This window comes from Podarcis tiliguerta, assembly GCF_965153285.1.
Source record: "Podarcis tiliguerta genome assembly, chromosome: 14".
Taxonomy (NCBI): domain Eukaryota; kingdom Metazoa; phylum Chordata; class Lepidosauria; order Squamata; family Lacertidae; genus Podarcis; species Podarcis tiliguerta.
In genome coordinates this window covers 21,900,458-21,923,111 of record NC_139547.1, presented here as the reverse complement: position 1 = coordinate 21,923,111, position 22,654 = coordinate 21,900,458, and the positions used below count along the sequence as shown (strand labels likewise).

Sequence of the window (22,654 nt, the reverse complement as noted above, 5' to 3'; positions counted from 1 at the left end):
GCCCAGGAAAGGCGGGCAAGAGCAGCGTCGCAGCCAATCGCCTGCTAGAACGGGCACGGCTTGTGCTTGGTGGGCGGAGGCGGACGTAGAGCAGTTCCTTGAAGTCAAGTTCGGCGGAGAGGTCAGCGCAGGAACGTGCCTCAGGAGGCGGAGGAGGGAAGCGCGCGTTGGCCTTAAAGGAACAGCAGCCTTGTTTGTTTGTTTTTTAACCCCTTTCCTGGCAGTAACCCCCTTCTTTCTTTGCTCCCCATAGATATTGGAAGGTGTGGGGAAAGGCAGTTCTCTAGCAGCAGTAGCAGGGGCCTTGAGCTTGCTGGGGCCTCTTATGAAGGCCGCTTCATAATTTCTGTCATGAATATGAGGTAATTGTTGCAGCCAGATTCCGAGGAACAGGGGATGCAGCCTTGTTTATTTACTGCATTTTTATACCACCCTCTCCTCCAAAGATGGGACATGGGTGGCGCTGTGGGTTAAAGCACAGAGCCTAGGACTTGCTGATCAGAAGGTCGGAGGCGGTTCGAATCCCCACGACGGGGTGAGCTCCCGTTGCTTGGTCCCTGCTCCTGCCAACCTAGCAGTTCGAAAACACGTCAAAGTGCAAGTAGATAAATAGGTACCGCTCTGGCGGGAAGGTAAACGGCGTTTCCGTGCGCTGCTCTGGTTCGCCAGAAGCGGCTTAGTCATGCTGGCCACATGAGCCGGAAGCTGTACGCCGGCTCCCTTGGCTAATAAAGCGAGATGAGTGCCACAACCCCAGAGTCGGTCACGACTGGACCTAATGGTCAGGGATCCCGTTACCTTTACCTCCTCCAAAGAGTTCAAGGGGATGCCCTTGTTTTTCCTCCCCTTCCCTGTTTTAGCCTCACAACAACCCTGCGGGGTAGGTAAGGCTGGGAGAGAGCGACTGGGCGAGGTCACGCAGGTCTGAACCCCCAGGGTCTTTCCAAGCCCTAGGCCTAAAATCAGTTTAGTAAATTTGCAACAAGGCTGTAAAATAGTCCAGTATCATTCTCTCCATATTGCTGGTGGAAGGCAGGGGATTTGAACCCAGGGCTCCTAGGTCGTAGGCCAGCACTCCAACCACTACACTGCACTGGCTCTCAAGTCAGGATAACTTTGCATCAGTGAAGACAAGGAAGACTTTGCTTAGACCTGCAATTCCTGTTGCATGCACCTAGACACAGAAAGTGTTTCCAACTTAATTTTGTTCCTTGCTTTCTGATTTTGTGGCATATGTTTGATACAGTACAGACTCTGCTAACCCAGAAATAGTACCTCAGGTTAAGAACTTTGCTTCAGGATGAGAACAGAAATCATGCTTCGGCGGCGCAGCAGCAGCAGAAGGCCCCATTAGCTAAAGTGGTGCTTCAGGTTAAGAACAGTTCCAGGTTAAGAACGGACCTCCGGAACGAATTAAGTACGTAACCAGAGGTACCACTGTACACGTTTACTATGTTCTTCCAGCTTGTCTCTGATGTAAACTGTGCCAGCTCTTGTCAAGGAATGGCCCTCCTTTTTCCAAGAGCTGCATGTGAGATTTCTGCTTCTCGCACGCAGTCCATGCAAGCAATAATTTTCACATGCCTCCCTTTGTACACACATTCTTGAGTTCTTGTAGGGGAACTCCAAGTTGCACATGCCGCAGGCCCCATAAACCCTGTGGGAGCCCCTGGTTCTGCTGGTGAGCTTCCGAAGAGACATCTTGGCCACTGTGAGAATGGAGTGCTGGTCTAATGGGCCCTTGGCTTGGTAACAGCTGGGTTCTCCTTGGCCTCTGCCATTGTTGGACCATGCAATTGGCCAGGCTATTAGGAGTCTTTTGATGATCAAATGAACAATTCAGGTTTTAGCAGCAGACTTCAGGCACAGAGCTGGAGAACAACACCCTGTTGTTTTGGAACTGATTGTGCATCGCCTGTGGCTTTGGTCTGGATCAAACAATATGGCATGCATTAGACCAGCCTTTGCCAACCCAGTGCCCTCCAGATGTTCTGGATCCCAACTGGGTCTGCGTGCTGTCTGGGGCTAATGGGAGTTGTAATCCAAAACATCTGGATGATAGCAGGTTGGCAAAGGATTAAATAAGCTTTTCTGTCTTTCCTCTCTTGAAATCTTTCTTTTTTTAATAGAGCAACATTCATGGGCAAGGCGCTTAAACATGCAAGTTGAAAGATCTTTGCCCCAAAGACCTTGCAATCCAACCTTCTACACAGGGGATATGTGTGTTCCTCCTCAGTGAATTAATTCCAGCTATCGCAACATCACTGCCTGGGGAGAAGCTGATGTGAGAGAGGTATGTAAATTTGGCGCTTGTCTGTTTACCTTGGCACTTTCTTTCTTTCTTTCTTTCTTTCTTTCTTTCTTTCTTTCTTTCTTTCTTCCACAGAGTTTTAATAAGATGTTCCTTGGATGGAGAATGTTTGTATGTGACAAAACTACTGACAGCCTCACATGTGTTATCACATGTGTGTGGTTTTGGGCCAAAGCAGGCATGACTCTAAACAAACTTGGGACTCAGTTTGTTTTGGGACCCAAGTTATATTATTATTATTATTATTATTATTATTATTATTATTATTATTATTATTAATTTCATTAGATTTCATTTCATCAGTTGCTTTTTACAATAAAAAGTTTCAAAGCAACTTGACAAAAATACAATACGATACGATATGTGACTTTTCAGACTAAACCTTTAGTGCAGCTGCACATCTTCCCTCAAAATTAGACAGGCATAGTTTTCATCCTATTCTAACACCTTAAAAAAATTACCCAGGCCTTACTAGATGAGCAAGTCTATTAACTGATAAGAACTTGTCTCCATTTTTTGGAACCTTATATTACCTGCTTTGTTGTATGATATTCTATGATACTTCTAAACACTTAGCAGTTCATCCGTATTTAAAACAAATGAAAACATAATTGTCATGAGGATGAAGCAGGATAACTCTATGTGAAAGGCAGACAAATCTGTCATTCTCTATTTCTCTCTGTTTCTCACTTTTCCAATTTTTAATTCAGTTCTCCACATTTCCACATCGCTTTGCTGCTATTGTTTTTTAAGTCCACATGGAAAAGGCATCAGCGTTTTAGTGCAAATTTCTCCAAACATACACATTCTTTTATGCAATTTTGCGTAATATTCACAAAACAATTTATCATTTTTGTATGCTGTTTTCACTTGTATGCACACTTTACCCTGGTAAATGATTTTTTGCACACTTTACTTGACTAAAGAACTGCCTTGCAAAATTTGAAGTGTGAATTTTGAAGGATGGCTGCATTTTGGTTCGTGTATTATTCTGGAAAGTACAAATTAAGTGGGCTTGCCTTTAAATCCAAACTGAGTCAGATTTGTCCTGCCTCCTTATATCTAACTGTTATAATGATAATTCTCCAGAGCCCTAGACTGGACTTCCCTTTGTTTTGCGTATATCATTCTAAAAACACTTGGGTGTTCTCCAGCCAAGGCTCAGGCTGCAGCTGTTCAAATTGGCATCCAACTTGAAAGCCTTGTCCAGTACTTGCACAATTAGATATTGCAACCCATAAATCGTTTGAGCGATTATTACTTTCGACGTGATTCCTAATCTGGGATTAATAAAAAGCAGAGCCTAGTGAGATGGCAGGTTGTCTTTTTCATCATAGTTGGCCATGTGGGAATCCCTCTTAACGAGATCAATGGCAAAGAGTCAAGGCATTTTCAGAACTCAAAGGTGGCCAGTTAAAGGGAGGTCTTTTTATAATCCTTTTGTGCTGGTAACCTCTGGCACTTAGCGTATGTTTTTTTTTTGCAATTTTTAATATTTTGCTTTGTCTAATGCTGTGTTTCCCAAACTTGGGTCTGCAGCTGCTTTTGGACTACAAGTCCCATCATCCCTTGCTAGCTAGGTATGGTGGGAGTTGTATTCCAAAAACAGCTGGAGGCCCATGTTTGGGAAACACTGGTCTAATGGGACAACAGATTAGCTTTAGTGAAGGACAACAGGCTTGCCATCTCTTGCTGCTCTTAGAAGAACATATGAAGCTTCCTTATACCAAGTTAGCATTGTCTACACCAGGGGTAGCCAGTGTGGTGGAAGCCTCCAGATGTCATTGGACTGCAACTCCCATCAGTCCGAGATACCATAAACAAATGATCAGGGCTGATGGAAATTGCAGTCCAACAGCATCTGGAGGTCACCACATTGGCTATCAACAGAGGTCTTTCCCAGCCCTACCTGAGGCCAGGGATTGGACTTGGGGCCTTGTGCAAGCAAACCAGATACACCCTACCTATGTCCTCTTCCTTATATTTCTTTATCTATAGTTGGATATTCTACGGCACTCATATTAAAGGATAGATAGTAAACTTGAGGTCAGGAATGGAATGGAGAGCCTGAGGCCCTCTGGGTGTTGCTGGAAGTTGAAGTGCAAGATTCATGGCAGATGAGGCCATGAATGACTACTAGCCAATGGGGGCTATGTTCTACTTCCATTGCTGGAGGAATGCCATTAGACGGGTATCACAAGTGCACTGCTGCTCACACGTCCTGCTTGCTGACCCGACAAGGACACGGACTCTGCAATCGTCACCTGAGGCCCTTCTTTGGGTGCCTCCTCCATGAAGAACGGGCCTTTTCTGCAGTGGCTCCCTGTTTGTGGAAACGCTCTCCCCAGGGAGGTTCAGCTGTCGCCTTCATTGTACATTTTTAGACACCAGGCGAAAATGTTCCTCTTCAACCAGGCCTTTAGCTGATTGACAGCCTATGACATAGACTCTATGTCATTTTAAGCGGAGGTTATTGTTTCGTTTATTTTTGTTCTTGTTTTTATTGTGCACCTTGTGGTTTTATTCTGTATTTTTATGTTACGAACCACCCTGAAATCTGTGGATGAAGGGCAGTATACAAATTTAAATAATAATAATAATAATAATAACCAAATATTAAATGTTTACATTTAATATTTGGTTGTTATTATTAACAACTAACTTAGATATGATGCATTTCACGTTGTTAAAACAGAAAGATAAGTTTAGGCTTGATAAGGAAGTAAGGGTTGCATTTTTAAAATTGCCCCCTCGAGAACAGAATAGGAGGGGGGAATACAAACGCTTCCCCCATAGCTTCAAAATTCTGGAATTTTTACATCTCATCCCACTAAGTGCTTCTGGGTACAATAGTTATTTGCCTTATTCGGTAACAGGTTATTTAAGGCATAAAATCTGGCAAAATATTGCTTGTGATTCCAGTTCACTGCCATGTTTGTGATGTGCATATAACTTGATGAGTATCCTTTATTTTCTTTTTGACAAGTGTCCTTTATCTCAAGGGAAAACTTCCCTCAAGCAAGGTGCAAATTTTCCCTCAGGATGAAAACATTGAAGGAGCAATTTAACAATTAGTCAGCAGGTGATGCTGTTGCCATAGATTATAACGAAATGTCTCCTCACGAGCTCCTTGTGAATGTAATAAGCCTTGTTTTCCGCTATATATTCTGGTCACAAGTTGGTACAGCTGCTGCTGAGGAGACAAAATAGGGTCAGGGTGGATCTGTGTAATTAGGGGCCACCAGAAAAGATGCCTGTGTGGTGCTCAGACAGAGTCTGAGGCCAGGAAATACCTAATCCCCACCCCAAATGGGAGTGTTGGCAGAAGTGGTCCTACCATCCGCTGAAGGCAGCTGCAAAGTGACGAGATTTTGGAAGTCAAGAGCTTTGTGTGCCACATAGCCTGTCCTTGGGGCTGGCCCTACCACTAGGTGAGTTTGTTTATTTATTTTACAACTTCATATACCATTAAATGCCAAAATAGGGTTCTAAGAAGTCTGAGGTAGCATGTGCTGGAAGCGGTGGTGCCAGCCTCCTGGCTGATTTCCCTGACCTCGCCACCCCCAAATTCCCCTCAGGGCCCAAACTCAAGACTTGTGGCAGTAGAGCGCATGATTTGCATGCAAAGACTCCCCATGTTCAGTCCCCAGCATCACCAGCTTAGGCTGTGGAAAGTCAACAGCAATTCCACACGCAGCTTACGCAGGAAAAAGAATTGACTAAAGGAGCTGCCTGCCTCGAAGCATCCTCTATTTCTTTGGCAACAAATTGGCCCTTGTTTTCATAACAAAGGGGGTATGTAGTAGAATTGCCTACGTAAGGCTGTTGGCTTAGCAAAAGAAATGGGTTTGACCATTTCAGTGGGCCTCCTCTTCTCCAAACCCCAGTCTTACAACTACTGAATCATATGGTTGGTGGTGATCCTGGGAATAATTTAGCCCAACCTCAGTTCTGCAATGCTCTTTTGTGATAGTTTTAGTGGTGTTAGTTTTGCTGATCTGTAGCATGCCTTAGATCTCCGTTCCGGATAGGGTATGGGTAGGGTAGTGGCATGCAGTGAAATTTTTCTTAGGGGTGCAGTTATTGGCAGAGGCGCCAGCTTGCAAGGGTGATGTTGGGGACATCATGTGTGTGCTGTTGTCCTGACATTGTGTGTGAGAGAGCATTATGCCTCCCTAAGCTGGACAGGATGCTAGAGCCCTTCTGACTCCTTCCCAAATCTGGGTGGACTTTGGGAAGGTGGTGGAAGGGCTCTTGGACCATGTTGAAGTATTGCGCCTCCATCCCTAAGCCAGGCAGATGATTCCTAGGCTTTTGGAAGGAGGCACTGGGATTAAATGCTTTCATACTCTAATTTATGGGGAACATTTAGGGGACTAGCCTAGTCTCCTGACGGCACACCACTGGGTATGGGGAACTTTTGGCCATCCAGGTGTTGCTGAACTACAGCAAGTATGAACCTCAGCAAGTATGGCCAATGATCAGGGCTGTAGTTCAGCAACATCTGGAGGGCTAAAGGTTCCCTGAACCTGTTCTACAGAGAAGCAGGGAAGAGATGTAACTAGCAGGAAATAAAATAATTAACAATAAAGCATTAAAAACGTGGGAGGTGATGATAAATAAACCTACATGTGTGCGCACATATCATTAGTCCTGTTTTGTTGGAACCTTCAGTTATACTGTCAATAATAATTTGATTATTTGAGACCAAACATCGCAAAATGAGAGATTAGGATGGTTGCCATGTGACCAAATACAAGTTATCTCATAAGTATGCTTGTCCCTGTTCAAAGAAGTGTAGCTAACGGGCAGTGATGTATTGTCCATATTAAAATCAAGGAATGGGGAAGTTGTCATGCAACTGGTTTTTGAGATGCAACTGGTTTTCCCTCCCTCCCTCCCTCCATTGCAGTCAGATTACAGAGCCTGAAGCTTGGAGGGAGGCTGCAGTGGGCACTTCCAGAAGGAGACTGCAGAGGACCCAAGAGCATTTGGGAAATTTGCTGTGATATGTCGCTGCTAGATAAAAAGAGGAATGAGGCGGCTCTGGCATCTCAACAAAAGGATTTCTAACAGCAGAGCTGAGGGAAATCTCTGCTCGGGTCACCAGAGAGCTGCTGTTCATCAGCACTGGGTTAGGCTGGTTGGAGCAATGGTCTTGACTGAGTATAAGGCAGCTTTGCAAGGCACAGCATGTATTAATTACCCTCTAAGTTGAATAATTACTGCTGGTGCAACTGGCGACTGCAATTATTCATGGAAAAGAAAGTAGACTTGTCTTGGATGCACCTTATGCGTTTTTGCCAAGGAGAAACGTGTGGGGAAGCAAATGAATTTGCAGGCTGTAAAACAGCGAGCGAGCAAGAGAGAAATGGCTGAAGTTTTGTTAACCACCTGTGCATTTTTTTAGGTCATGGAGCAAGTCTGTTGGACAGAGTGCTTCTGTCCCGCCAGCAGCTTCCACTCTCCATCTGAGAGCTGGAGGAAATTCCTGGAGTCCCATGATATAGACATGTGCGTGGCTCAAGAAAATGCAGGCGGAGCTGGGCCAAGTGACAGCTCGCACTCCAGCTTTGCTGCCTGCATAACAAATGCCTTCTAAAGAAAACTGGAAAATCTCCTCCAAGTAAATTTGTCTGGCAAAGGTTAGGACCCAGTATTAATGTAGGTTGTCTAGCTACTAGATTTCTTGTTTCTGACTTAACTGTCTATGGGTAACAGACCTTTTTACAGGATCTCTACTGAAGTCATTGGCTTTTAATAATAATGTTATTGCTGCTGTTGTTGTCAATCGATCAGTTAAACTTATACCCCTCTTACTCCTTCCTCTCCAAAGAATCCAGGGCATTAAACACACAAAAGATAAAACAATAAAAACATCTAAAGACAATTCCACTACAGATACAACCTTCAAAAGGCTTAGTGAAAGAGGAAGGTCTGTGGTAGGTGCCAAAAAGACAACAGAGATGGTGCTTGTCTAATATTAAAAGTGCTATTTGAAGCAGCCGCCCCCTTCTCCTTTAAATGAAGGGGTGTGTGTATGCTTCAAACAGTGCTTTTGCGAAGCACCCTAAGGCAGTCCCTGCACTCAACATTTCAGTTGAAATGGGAGTGTGGGGACTGCTTTACATCACTTCTCAAAAGTGCTGTTTGAAGCAGCTTGTACACTTCTCTTGCCCCCTCTCAGGAGAAATGCATGAACTGTTTTAAACAGCGCTTTTGAGAAGTGATTTAATCTCCACTCATCAGTCGATGAGCAGGGATTGCCTTGACTACACAACACGGTTCTCTGCTTAGAACATGGCACACAGCCAACACAGGATTAAATCCTGGTCTCCCAGACCTCATCAGGGCAGATGGGCATGCTTTGAGGATAATGGCTTTGTGGACCAAACTAGATTCACTGGTGGGCCAAGATTAGCCTCCAGCCTGGAGGTTCTCGACCCCTGGTCTACCCTGACTGGCAACTACTCTGCAGGGTTTCAGGCAGAGAGTGTCTCCCAGCCCAACCTAGAGATGGCAGGGATTGAACCTGGGACTTACTACTGGCAAAGCAGGTGGTCTATCACCAAGCCACAGTTCTTCCCCGAGTGGGTTGTTTGTTGGCCACAAGGGGAACTTGTGGTTTTGGATCACACTCTCAAAGCTAAAATGCCAGCATCTTTTTTTTTTTTTTTTTTTTTGCCAGCCCCACAGATTTTGTGTACATTTTTATCTGCAGGTAAAAAAACCTTGATTGATTCATCTACCCAAGGGAGCAGTTCTAAAGAGCTTTAGACTTAAGGGTTTTTGTTTTGTTTTTAAGGAGGCTGGTAATGCTCAGCTGCATTTCTGGGGATTGAAATGAGAAGGTGTTCCATTATCTGGCTTGCTGGAAAGGAATTCCCATCCAGAGAAAACCTCTTAATGTACAAACACTCAGACTGGCTTGCTGGTAAACTCTCAAGAGACTGGTAAAGCCGTCAGCTTCTCTGAAGACTTGAGAGTGGAGGGAACAGGTGGACTCCGAGGACTGGGGAGCGATTGCTATGCTCTAAAAAGTAAAACAAAAAACAAAAAAACCGAGCCGCCCTTGGATTCTTATTCAGGCACTGTTTTTTGAAGCACTGTAATGGTCTGGTTTTGCCTGTCCCTGATGAACTCAATAGAAGACTGTTCCAAAGGGAGCTGGAAGCACGGGGATCTTGTCCCTTGGAAATCATCCGATCCTATGCTGGATGTACCTGTCAGACCCACTGTAGATGCAGCTCAAAATTACAGGAGGGCGTTTATTGGCAGAAGTCTCCAATGCCTCCAGCCAAACCTATTACAGCATTAATTCTCACCCTCCCACCTTAATGCAATGCCTCTTGGCTTCCTAGGGAGCCCCCACAGGCCTTCTGTTGTTTAGGGAGTTCAACAATTACAATCTCATCTGGCTCCTGCGCATGATGGACTCTTCCAAGGCTAATGATGTGTTAATAGAGAGCGACCTTTGGACAAGGCCTGTTGTGTTTTGCTGCTGTTTTATAGCCTCGATGGGAGGCTGCCTTGGTTAGTACCTCGGATACCTCCAAGAACAGGAAGCCTTCTTGTGCTGGGAAGGCAGCATTGGACTGAGGAATGGTTGTTATTATTATTATTACTATTAAAATTTGTATACCGCTCTTCATCCAAAGATCACAGGGCGGTTCACAACATAAAAATACAAAATGATGCATAATTCAAAAACCATAAACAAATCAATAGTCCCTCCTCCCACAAACATATTGAAAAGGTCATAGAATGTTTAGTCAGCCAAAGGCCTGGTTATCGAGAAACATTTTTGCCTGGCACCTAAGGATATGAAATGAAGGGGCCAGGCAAGCCTTCCTGGGGAAAGCATTCCACAAAGGGGGAGCCACCACAGAAGAGGTTCTCATGTTGCCACCCTCTGGAACTCTCATGGAGGGAGTATATGAAAAAAGCCCTCAGATGAAGATGGCAGGGTCTGGGAAAGTTCATATGGAGAGAGGAGTTCCTTGAGATATTGCAGTCCTGATCCGTTTAAGGATTTATAGGCTGAAGCCAGCACTTTGAATTGAGCCTGGAAACTAACTGGCAGCCAGTGCAGTCAGGCTAGGATTGGTGCAATATGCTCAGACTATTTTGCGTAGGTGAGATGGGGCACTGGGGCAGGCTTCCCTTTGCCAACCAAAAGGGTGGCTTCCTCAAGAGGAGGAAGAATCCTAGCAGTTGTGGAGGAAGGCCAGATGAACAGCTCACCTCTTCCACTGATGGTCTCTGGCTGCTGCTACCTCCAAGAGCAAAGCAGTAGTTCTCCAGCGGTGAAGCTTGTCAATGTATCGTGGAGCTTATAGTCAGCTAAGCTTCTAGGGCTGCCTTTGATGGGCTGATTTGGCACTTGTACCCTGTTCCCTGGTGATGCGGGTTAAACCACAGAGCCTAGGGCTTGCTGATCAGAAGGTCAGCGGTTCGAATCCCTGCAACGGGGTGAGCTCCCATTGCTCGGTCCCTGCTCCTGCCAACCTAGCAGTTTGAAAGCACCTCAAAGTGCAAGTAGATAAATAGGTACTGCTCCGGTGGGAAGGGAAACAGTGTTTCCGTGTGCTGCTCTGGTTTGCCAGAAGCGGCTTAGTCATGCTGGCCACATGACCCGGAAGCTGTACGCAGGCTCCCTTGGCCAATAAAGCGAGATGAGCGCCGCAACCCCAGAGTCGGCCATGACTGGACCTAATAGTCAGGGGTCCCTTTACCTTTTACCCTGTTCCCACGTAGCCTCTCCAGTGGTCTGTTTTGTCTCCGAGTGTTGACACTTGATGCTCAGTTGGTAACTAGAGTTTTGAGTACATACGGTTTGATTGCAGCATTGGGTTTGTGGGAGAAGAGTCTTCTCCAGTCTCTCTTGGAGCAGTAATATTGTTCAGGGTGTTGCCACTCCCCATGCCCCACTTTTGGTCCAGCTCTGGCTCTTACAAGGGCCTTGCAGCTGTGCCAGCACTAACATTCTTCACTGTGTTTTCCTGCCTCAATAAAAGTACAGGAAGATACCTAAAACAAGTCAGGCCAATGGTCCCTCCAGCTCTGTATTGTCTATGCTGACTGGCAGAGGCTCTCCAGCATTTCATGCAGAGGGTCTCTCCCAGCCCTACTTGGAGATGCCAGGGATTGAACCTGGGACCTTCTGCATGCAAAGCAGATGCTCTAACCACTAATGTGCAGAGCACACTGGCTTGAGCCTGTGGGGCAGTTGGCAACTGACTCCCTGGGCAAATTGAGCCCCATCATAACAATTACAGTGGAACCTCAAGTTGCGGGTGTAATCCGTCCTGGAGGGACGTCCGCAACTCGAAGCGTTCGCGTCCAGAAGCGCCGCATCTGTACGTGCCGCGATTTAGTGCTTCTGCGCATGCACGAGCGTCAAAACCCAGAAGTAACTTGTTCCGCTACTTCCAGGTTGCCGCGAGACACAAGATGAAAACACGCAACCTGAAGCGGACGCAACATGAGGTATGACTTGTAGAGAGGGGCTAGGACCCAGAGGAAGTGATTTCATTTCCTGATATTCCGGTGGGGCTGCAGCAGTCAAAGGGCCATTTAGTCCATGCTTTTTCAGATGCTGCCAATGATGACACATAACACATCATGTTCCATTGGCTTGTGTGGGTTATGGATTCTGCAGCCTTAATTGTGGCTGCCCATGAGGCCACTGCTAAATAGAATTTTGGCCTGGTGGAAATGCAGTTGAACTGACTCGCTCTGCACAAGAGAAAGCAAGTATGAGTTTAGGATCATGGTGCCAACAGAGCAAGCTATCCAGAAGCAACTCAGGTCTGCACAATACAGGTAAAAGCAAGACTTGCAATTATTATGGAAAAAATACATTTATTATTGTTGTTATTGCTGCTGTTATTATCTTATACATGTTGAACCTTTAAAAAAAAAAACCCAAATTGGAATGATCTCTTTTAATTTACAATTTTTTGCATTATGCTTTACTGGAATTATTATTATTATTATTTGTTTACAGCACCAGAGTAGGGTGGGGAAAGGAATTAGAAATATTACCAATGGCTACAGTTCATATGGAAATTAATTACTGGGAAATATATCTATATCTATATATATACACACACACATTTTTGCACTTGGTATTGAAAAACGTAACACGGTATTATTACCTTGCATTAGAATAAAATATCAGTATCCAACTGCAAAGGTGTTTGTTTGTTTTAAAAAATCATATAGACAAAAGACAAAAAGATAGCACCATATGATAGTGAGAATCTACACTCTGTATGTGACAACTTGTGCAATTACAAATGTACAGTACTTAAAAGCAGCACATAGAAAATGGATTTTAGACAATGGGATTCCTACCCTTGTAATCCAAGAGGGCTTGGGCTCAAAGGGAGCAAACCAAAGGCGTTGCTGTAGCTACTCTGAAACCAACAGGTGCCTACACAGTAAGTACAGATGAAGAAGCCACAGCCACTGTATATTCTGGCTGCGGGTGCTTGATGTGGCATTGATGCTCCTCATGCACCCATGTTAATTGCAGTGTACACACAACATCGCTGGCGTCAAAATGGCAGCCTGTATTCCCCATTTAATCTGGATTTTCCTTTTCCTAAGAAAGCTTGGTAAATTCAAAAACAACAACAACACGAAAGCAGGTTGCATCCAATGTAGGATTAAAGTCACTTACTGGCATATTTGCTGCACTGATGGAAGATTGTTGTGCAAGGAAAAACACAATGACATGACAAAAGATCTGTGCGTTTAATGGGGAGATGGGCAATAGGACTGGTTTAGGAGACGGAAGGTGAAAAAGAAAATGTTGTGAACTTCAGCCTTGCTTCAGATCTTGCAATGGCCCACCAGACTTTTTCAAAACCAAATTTTATTTGAACAAACCCTTGCACCATCTCAGCAACCGTTTTGGAAACTGCCCTCAATTTTAAGCACTTAATTCACTGTACAGCAGGGATGGTGGGAACCCATGGCCAGGGGTGCCAACTTGAATAAAATATTGGAGGGCAGGTAAGCCCCGCCCTGCATAATCTATCACATGACACAGCACACACAAACCATTTGAACAGCAATGCTCTTCAACTAAGCCCCTCTAATATTTTATTGGAGGGGACTGAAGGGGCCTCAACCACTAGGAGTTGGCTTCCATGCCCGTGGCACTCTAGATGTTGCTAGACTCAATTGCTCATCTTTCCTGCCTGTTAGGCATGCTGGGCTGGGACTGGTGGAAATTACAGAGTCCAACTGCACTGGGAAAACCACAAGTCCTCCATCCCTGCTATACAGCATAAGTGTAAGAGTGGCATGTTGGGTCAAAGGAAGACCTAGCCTAGCGTTCTGTTTCCAGTGATCCTCCAAGAAGGCACGCCATCTGTGCCTTGAAGGGGCTACCCTTTCCATGTTGTTTATCCCTAGCACAAAATATTTAGAGGTACACTGCTTCTGTGTACAGAGGCTCCATTAGCAATTGTTGCTAGCGCCAATTAGGCCCTAGCTCCCATGGATTTGTCTACACCCTTTTAGAAAAAAAGCCATCTAAACTAATTCTCAGTCATACAACCCAGTCTCTGTATCTGCAAGGCTGGCGTTTCATAGTGCAAGGCAAAAGATACCTTCAGCATGCAGGATCATGGCTCTTTTGATTGCAGCCTAAGCCATGATGCTGTGAACTAGCTGATGAGGTCTGGCTATTCAGACCAGTGCCAAAGTGATGGAAATGTGTTGAAGCTTCTCTGCCAGTCCTCCTAGCACAAAGGCCGGCCTGCTACCCACTCCACCCCAAACAAGACTTTTTCACAGCACAGAACTGCTGGGTTGGGGTCTGAAAGGAACCCTGGCACAGCACTGGCACTCTGTAGGGTACAGGCAGGCTATCAGCCTGGGATGGGCCTGATCTCACAGAGCAGAAGCAGAATGAGGATGGGATGATCATTTTACTAGAAGCATGTGACCAGGCCTTAGTATGTTGGTTTGGTTCGTTCATGAACAGTTTCCTAGATGTAGCCATAACATCTAGGAGACACCAGCAAAGAGACCTGAAATGCAGTCTGAAGGTCTTTCTATGACTGATTTTGAGGAGGAGAATAAGGAACACTATAAAGACATAACACAGGCGAAAGGCACTACTAGAAACACCAAGTGAATTCAACAAGATAAACTGGATTGGATAATTAGTTGCTACACTGTACAGAAATTTGATAAATTCCAGAGAAAGTTGGGCAAATTTTTATTTTTATTTTTTGTGGGGTGGTGGAATATATTACCTTTATTACCTATTCCTCGTCTTGGAAGCTCACAGAGCAGTGGAAGTCAGGTTGTTTTATTGTAACCTCACAACAACCCTGTTTAGGTTGACTTCCCCAAGACCACCAAGTGAGCTGAGTAGGGATTTGAACCCAAGTCTCCCAGTAAAGTGCAGTCCTAAGCATGTTTATTCAGAAGTAACTCCTAGCGAGTTCCTACCAGTCACTCACCAATGAGACTTGTGTACACCATCAATCAGCCAATGTCCAATTGGTCCCAATCCAACACAAACTCTCTGGATTAGATCTGAGGTTAGCTCCCATAAGCTAGACAAGAAACAAAGGGTTGTAGCCAATGTTAGCCTACCTCAGAGGAAGCCCACTGAAAGTAATGTGCCTAAGTTAGTTATCATGTCTATTCATTTCAGTGGGTGTACTCTTGAGTAGGTCTAGCAATGGATCCAATCCAAAATGTGTAAGCTTTCCCCATCTTAGGGAAATTTTAGACTACAACTTCCATCAGCCCCAGTCAGCACAGTCATATGATGCTGGGGACTGGTAGGAGCACAGCTGATGGGAGTTGTAGTCAAAAACAACAGGAGGGTAGGCAGTTGGGGAAGGATGTACTAGGCTCACCACCAAGACTACACAGTGTCTTTGCATATGGCTGCCAAGTCATCATTGCAGCCCTGCCTGTAAATATATGTATAAAGAATAAAGAACCACAGAACCCTGCCCCACAAACAACCTGATAATACAGAAGCAGGCTAGCACCAATGGAGCTCAGTGAGTGAATAAGCTCCTTTTGATCCAAACATTCCCATTGCCTTGAGAAGGGTTAGAAGCTGGTCCTGAATTTTCGAGCACCATTACCTTTATTTCCATCTTGATAAGATCCCAGGTCCGTACTCTGGAAAACCCAGTTCATTGTCCGACATCTGCCGTGCCTGAGGGTTTTTTTTTTTTTTAAAAAAACCAATTTGTGTAGTAGATTGATTTCAATGTCTTTTTGTAGGATGAACTTTTTTAAAAAACAAAAACAAAATGCATGTCTGACTGCACATCCAGGGATCTTTGTGAGTTCTGATTTCAACTCGGGGCCATTTCTGTATTAGGGGTGTCAGAATGTCCTAATATGAACTTGGCCTTCCAGTCAACAGAGTTGCAGAGGACAGAGTAGCTTCATGGAGCAGAGCCTCCCATTTGCTACTTGTCCTACTTGTCACCGTAGCGAAGGTGTTGAGGTGGAGATTCACAGCTTAATCTTCAGCACTGTGGCTGGAGATGCAAACATCTGACCTGAATGCACTTTGTTTAACAGAGCATGTTTAAATCAGCACACCCATGAAAATGGCAATGCTTCTCTCTGCTTACAGCACTGCTTGCCATAGAGCCTATGAAAGGTAACGTCTGAGCTGCATCGGTCTTCTACAGCAACCCTCAGAAATGACATTTCTACTCCATTTTATTTCTTTGGAGAGAGAGGGAGAAAAGATTCCCACCACTGAATGCAGGAGTGGCTGGGGCGGTGGGGTAGAGCTGTCCTCCCAGCAGTGGTGTCGCTGCTGCTTATCTGAACAGTGTGAGGGCTGGTGGGTGGGGCAGCAGCAAGGTTCAGCACCGCAGTAGGAGAACCAGATTGGCTGTGCTGGTGATGCTGTGCTGGGTCCTTCTCACAGCCCTGTCCTGCCTCTGTACCATCCAGGTGAGCTGTAACAGCAATGCTGCTGTTGGGAGGGCAGCTCTGTGGCACTACCCCACTGGTCCAGATCAGAAACGATAAATGATGTCCAAACCGGAGTGTGGGTGTGGAAGAAGAGAAACAGGGATATGCCTTCTGCCCAGGAAGAGATAAAGTAAGGATTCTCTCCCAAAATAACAGAGCCGAGAAGATTTAACCCCTCTTCTTGCTAACCGCTGTCCCCCAAATTCAACACATCAATTCTAATACTGTGATCGCTGCACAGATGTCCGGACTTGTTGCAAAATAATAGGCAGCACAGGAATGGGAACCTGTGGTTTTCCAGATGTTACTGGACTAAAGCTCTTACCTTCCCTGACCATCGGCCCTGATGACTGAGACTGATGGAGATTGGAGTCCAACAACCTCCAGAGGGCCACAGGTTCCCCATGCCGGACATAAAAACTTGCTTTCAATGCTTAGCCCTGACCCTTCCACTGAAATTTCTGTGCCACATGTGGAGGTTCATTATGCAGCTGCAGTGGTGGGTGCAGTGGGCCAGGCATGTTTTTATGCAGCTCAGCTGGGCTACTGAAACTGGTCTGATGGAAAACTTCACAATTGAACTTGATGTACCGCTGTAGAGTTATGAAGCATTTTGAGTTGAACTGGGTCTTCTGGGATCATTACAGTCGTCTTCTATTTATGTATTGCAACACTGGATAAATAAAGCACCTTAATAAAAAAAAACAAGGCAAAAGAGAATATACGTTGGCAGAGAGAAAGCGGAATGTCAGGCCTTGATTCGTTTTTCTTCTTCTTTTCACTCCTTTAAAATTATACTCAGTGGAATGCTGGCAGCAGCTGTGGCGAGCTTTCTGCAGAGATTTCAGATGCGTTCATCCACTGCTGTTTGGCTTTCAGGAACTTTTCTAGCAATGCCTCTTTTAAAAAAAATAAAATAAAAAATTAAGCATTTCATTAATGGTTCTTGCTTTCAAGCCACCCGGCCTCCGCCCGCACTTTCGGGCTGGGAATGGAACGTAGAAGCCAAAGGCTGAAGCATTAAGTAATGTCTCTATCTACACTGAGTTATTTGCCAGAGGCTTACCCTGTTGAGGTACATGTAACTTTAGTCAATTTAATCACTTTTCAAATCTTTTCTTTTTTTTTTTTTAAGTAAAGGAAAATGGTAGCAAGCCATCCAGTGGCTGGAAATAATCTATATATTACTGGGGGGCGGGGAGGGAAGTCGCAACGTCAAAACATCATAAAAATCTCTAGGATTGGCTTTGAGACGAATTTTTCTTTCTTTCTCTTTTTCAGTCGTGGATTGCTTTGGTTCATCCGGTCTGCAAAAGGAGTTTCAAGTCCTATTAGGTAAGCGTTGGAATCCACCAAGTCTGAGTGGCTTGCTGAAGATCTGGTAGGCAGCTTACCCTCAAGCTTGCAACTTTTCCTGGCTGCACTGGGCCAAGGTCCATCTATTCAAGCATTTTGACATTTTAACAGTGGCCAGCCAGGTGCCGCTGGTGCCCGGTGGAAATGGCCATCCCCTGTTGTTGGTCACCAGCACCTGGCATTCAGAGGTAGACTGCCTCTGTGCATTTGGGGGGGGGGTTCTATTTTGCTGTCATGGCTGTTTAGCTATCAACAGACCTATCCCCTCCCCCCCCCCATGAATTTTGTCTAATCCTTAAAAGAAAAAGAAAAAAAAGCCATCTAAGCTAAGTGGCTATTGCCACTATCTTGTGGCAGGCAGTTCCATAAGTTAATGACACATTTTGTATGAAGCAGTACATAGGAGCTGTAATACCCTAAAGGAGCAAAAGGCAGGTGTCATTAACTTTTCAGTTGCATCTTGCTTGCATAGAAGTCTCTGCAGGTCTGGCAACAGCGCTGATACCACCTCATGTCCTGGCAGAGATTTTTCTCCCGAATCACGCGACAGTATACCATCCACTGGTCGCCTGTGCACTTGTAGGTCAGAGCAGCTTTTAGAATATAATGTGGGGTGGGAAGAAGAGAGAGAGAAAAAAAAGATAGAAAAAGTTTTCTGGGGAAGCGGCTGGGATCACAGGGAAAGGTTTACACAACCCACAATACTCTGTGTTTATGAACATATAAAAACTGCCTTATCTGGAGCCCAGACAATTAGCTCATCTAGCCTGGTATTCTGACTGGCAGCGGTTTTTGAGGATTTCCTCCCAGTCCTCTTACCCTTAGGTAGGCAAACTAAGGCCCAGGGGCCGGATCCGGCCCAATCGCCTTCTAAATCCGGCCTGTGGACAGTCTGGGAATCAGCGTGTTTTTACACGAGTAGAATGTGTGCTTTTATTTAAAATGCATCTGGGAGTTATTTGTGGGACATAAGAATTCGTTCATTTTTTTTTTCAAACTATAGTCTGGCCCCTCACAAGGTCTGAGGGACAGTGGACCAGCCCCCTGCTGAAAAAGTTTGCTGACCCCTGCTCTTACCCAAAGTCATTTTAACTGGGGACTGAACTATCGGCCGTGTTTTCCTTGTGTGGTTAAATTAATTTCAAACACATCACCTGAATAAACTTTACAACAAACTTGGAAGGCAGGCCAGAATGATCAAGGCTCTGGATGCACTAGGGCTAACAGTCATGCAGAGGAATAGCTAGGCACAGCTGATCCATTCTGTATCTCTTATTTGTCCCAGTCTTAAGTTCAGTTGTTGACATCTGTTTGAGATTCATTTATTTATTTTTAAAAGAACCCTCATGGAAATTTGTCAGTATTTTACTGTGGCGTTTTCCTCGTTGTACACATTCTTGTAAAGCAACTTTCCCTAATATAATGCATTTTTTTCATAATTTTCATTGCCATGTGCATTTTTGAACACATTACAGGGGTACCTCGGTTTTCGAACGTCTCCGTTGATGAACATTTTGGTTTTCGAATGCCGTAAATGCTTTGGTTTTCGAACATGCTTCGGAAGTTGAACATGCCACGCGGCTTCCACTGAGTGCAAGATTCTGAGGCCTGGCTGTCGGCTATTGAGTTTTCAGTTTTCAAACGTTTCAGAACTCAAGCGGTCTTCCGGATTATGTTCGAAAACCGAGGTACCACTGTACAGAACTTGATTGGAAGAAGTGCACGGCAAAATTAGGAGAATTGTGAATTTTGAAGGATGGGAGCATTCTGTTCTCATCTTGTTATGGAAAGAGAAAATTAGGTAGATTTGCCTTTAAATGCCAACTGGATCACATTTCTCCTCCATCCCCACCTGGTCACCCTGAAGCTTGCCTAAGGCTGCCTAGTAAGCTGCTGGGAAACTTGAACCACTTCATGCAGGCCCCATGCTGCTGCCATAGCTCTCATGAAATATACAGAGTCTAAGGTTGGGAGGGTCTGAATCTGCTCCTCCACCAGTCCTTTCCACCACCCCTACTGGTGCCAGGTGAACATAGAGGCTCGCTTTACTGATCTGGGAGGAAGGTGGTGGCACAGATCAGCAATGCAGGAGGTGCCCTGGCTGAATCTCTTCTCAGAGCTTTATAATATACAGCAGGTGTGGGAGATCTTTGGCCCTGCAGGTGTTGCTGAATGACGTTCTCCTATCACTCCTGGCCATCAGCCATGCTTGCTAGGGCTGATGGGAGTTGTAGTCCAGCAACTTCTAGAGAGGCAAAGGTTCCTCACTCCTGATATGCACACATGAGCACCATGAAAGACCTGGCAAACTAGGGTGGGTGTTTACTTCAGTACTTGACTTCCTGGGAATCTCCATTTTCACGTGTGTGTGCTTTGTTTTTTAAACAGAAATTTGTAGCCCTCACAATTAGCAGGCACGTTTAAAAACGTTTGTTCAGAGCACTGTATACCCAGGGACCTCCCACTTATCATACATGGGAAATATTTGAAGTGGACATTTTCCAAATTACAGTGGTGCCCCACAAGACGAATGCCTCGCAAGATGGAAAACCCGCAAGACGAAAGGGTTTTCCGTCTGCAGAGGCGCTTCGCAAGACGAATTTCCCTATGGGCTTGCTTCGCAAGATGAAAAATGACGGGAAAAAAAGATTTTTTTTTTGCTCCAAAACCCCTTATTCTGAATCGCTAAGCTGCTAAAAGCATTTTAGCAGCAAAACCGCTAATCCCCCCCCTTAAAAAGCCATTTTTAGCCCTTAAAATGTCAATAGCGCTACTCCGTCAATGGGCTTGCTTCGCAAGATGAAAAAACCGCAAGACGAAAAGACTCCCGGAACGGATTCTTTTCGTCTTGCGAGGCACCACTGTAAGGCCAAATGTTTCCTTCTCACAGAAGAGGGAATCCACATGTGTCAGGAGGATCAACTAGACAAAAGCTTTCCTCCTGGGAGTAGTAGTGATTTCAGGGGTGGGGTGTTTCATCAGGACTTCAGTGGAAGAAAGGAAAGATATGAACCTTCACCCCCCCCCTTGCCTGTACCTTCCAGTCTGGTTCCCCCACCCTTCCATGGACATTGTTTAGAAAGGGGGAACCCCTAGACATGTTAATTGCATTTAATCAAGGCCGAACAGCGACATCAGGCAGGCATCTTTTTTTGAAGGTTCTGAATAGCCACTTTCAAATGCTTTTAAAAGGCTACTTTTATTATTTTTGTAAACTGCTTTGAGGTTTTATTACAATCAAGTGGTACATATATACACGTGAAATAAAATCAATATATAAATATACTTGGTGTGGCTGAATAAGTCTATCCAGACATGTAGAAGCTATCCCAGTATTTTAATGTGGTTTTAGCTTATAGCAGATTTTAATTATTTTTGAATGCTTTAAATATTTGTTTTTAACTGGGATTTTTTTTTTACTGATAATTTTAGTATTTCCCCCCCCCTTTTTTGCAAACTGCTTTGAGGTTTTATTATAATCAAGTGGCATATAAATACTGTGAAATAAAAAAATAACTAAAATAAACTTGATGTTACAGAACAAGCCGTTATTGAATCTCCTGCTGCTTTTGTTCACTTTTAAGGAGGGTTGGGGGCTCCAGTCAGAGTAATGCTGGTGGGACAGAGATGGGATTGATCAGAATAGTATCAGTAGGGGAGGGTCAAAATGTCCCATCCTCTGAGGTGCTTTTAACCGTGCTGCGCAAATCTGCTGAGCCATACCTGTTCTGACACCCTACACATCAACACAAAGTCGTTGGAGAATGGTCGCTAGCTTCAGAGTTTGTTTCTTTAGGGTGACAAATGTAGCCATACTTACCAAGTCTTGGTGAGGTAATTGTGTTCACATTGATCTTCTCGTTACAGGCCTCTTGGTGACACTGTCGGTAGGCTGCAGGCTTGGAGAGGACAGGGCATTCGTTGCCATGGCGACCCGTGACCTTGTGCATGCATTGTACCACGCGGGACTGAAGGCCTTTCCCACAAGTTGAGGAGCACTGGAGAAGAGAAGGTGACCTTGGTGAATAGTATATAAGAGTCGGAAGGCCCAAGAAGACAGCGGAGAGGCTCTTGGGATGACATCAGATGATGCCCAATTTGGCTTTGAAAATCCCTGGCAAGTAATGCAGTTAGTTGATGCTCAAACCGCAATATTTTTGGACAGCTTCCCTTTAAAGAAGGTTTTGCAATTGAGCTCTGCTGGCTAACCCTGTCCCTCAGGAGTCTTCCAGTCTCCGTTCATGGCAGGGCCCACACCACAGGAAGAGGAGGAGGAAACAACCCTTTGAGACAAGGGGAGAAGCTATTGTGGCAGTTCAGAGACAACAAAGAGGCTCCAGTCCAGTCTGTGAGGTGGGGTGGAGTGGAAGACCACTGGAAATCAGGAAAAGGGGCCTCTGGTCAGAACTGGTGCATCCTGCACTTTTTAACATGTTTCAGTCATCTGCACACTATGAAAACAAATTTGCAATGTCTTTTACACAGGCACACATACATCAATGTGAGTGACTTCAACATCTTTTATTGTGAAATGTGAAAAAAGTTCTCTCCCTGCCAAGTTGTTTCTAATCTAATAAACGTAATATGTTATATTTTCCCATGCAAATGGGGAAAGTGACTCAGCTGCCTTCCTTGCACCACCAGGAAAGTGCAAATCCCCCCGACCAGGTTGCTGTTCTGATAGTTCCACTCAACTTGCAGCTAACAGCAGCAGAAACGAATTGAAGCGACATAGGATTTGGCTGTTAACTCTCACTTTTCTGCATTGACCCTGTTGCTTTAAACACCTACTGCGATATACATTGTACCTCCCTTGCCAACACATGATGCATGTATGCTCTCCATTGTTGCTGTTCTTGATCTCTCCATTTCCTGATATGTAGGTTGGAAGTCTAACATTACTAAATATAACCATATCCTCACACTCGGGGCTAGGTCCATATAAATCTATCTGGGTGGTCCTTTCAACACAAGCAGACAGACCTGGTTTCTCGACAATGCCCAGCC

General features: G+C 44.9%; 1 protein-coding gene and 1 long non-coding RNA gene across 5 annotated transcripts in view; one reads left to right on the top strand and one right to left on the bottom strand.

Annotated features, from left to right (window-relative positions):
* Positions 1-138: 138 nt before the first annotated feature.
* Positions 139-21,651, top strand: LOC310663900. Of its 2 annotated transcripts, none has more exons than XR_014504649.1 (5): positions 139-192; positions 2,130-2,293; positions 11,747-11,800; positions 17,573-17,626; positions 21,515-21,651. It is a non-coding gene; the product is annotated as an uncharacterized lncRNA (long non-coding RNA). The 2 variants fall into 2 exon arrangements; XR_014504650.1 differs by lacking the exon at positions 139-192 and adding an exon at positions 231-362.
* Positions 12,159-22,654, bottom strand: part of ADAMTS17 (ADAM metallopeptidase with thrombospondin type 1 motif 17) — a 168,446-nt gene continuing 157,950 nt past the window's right edge. For 2 of the 3 annotated variants that reach the window (XM_083411860.1, XM_083411861.1), the window contains 2 exons: positions 21,468-21,645; positions 12,159-18,240 (listed from right to left, as the gene is read on the bottom strand). In XM_083411860.1, the coding sequence (XP_083267986.1) occupies positions 18,089-18,240; positions 21,468-21,645 (330 nt within the window). In that variant the 3' untranslated portion in view covers positions 12,159-18,088. The remainder of the gene's footprint in view (positions 18,241-21,467; positions 21,646-22,654) is intronic. The other variant, XR_014504564.1, reaches the window with a different exon arrangement.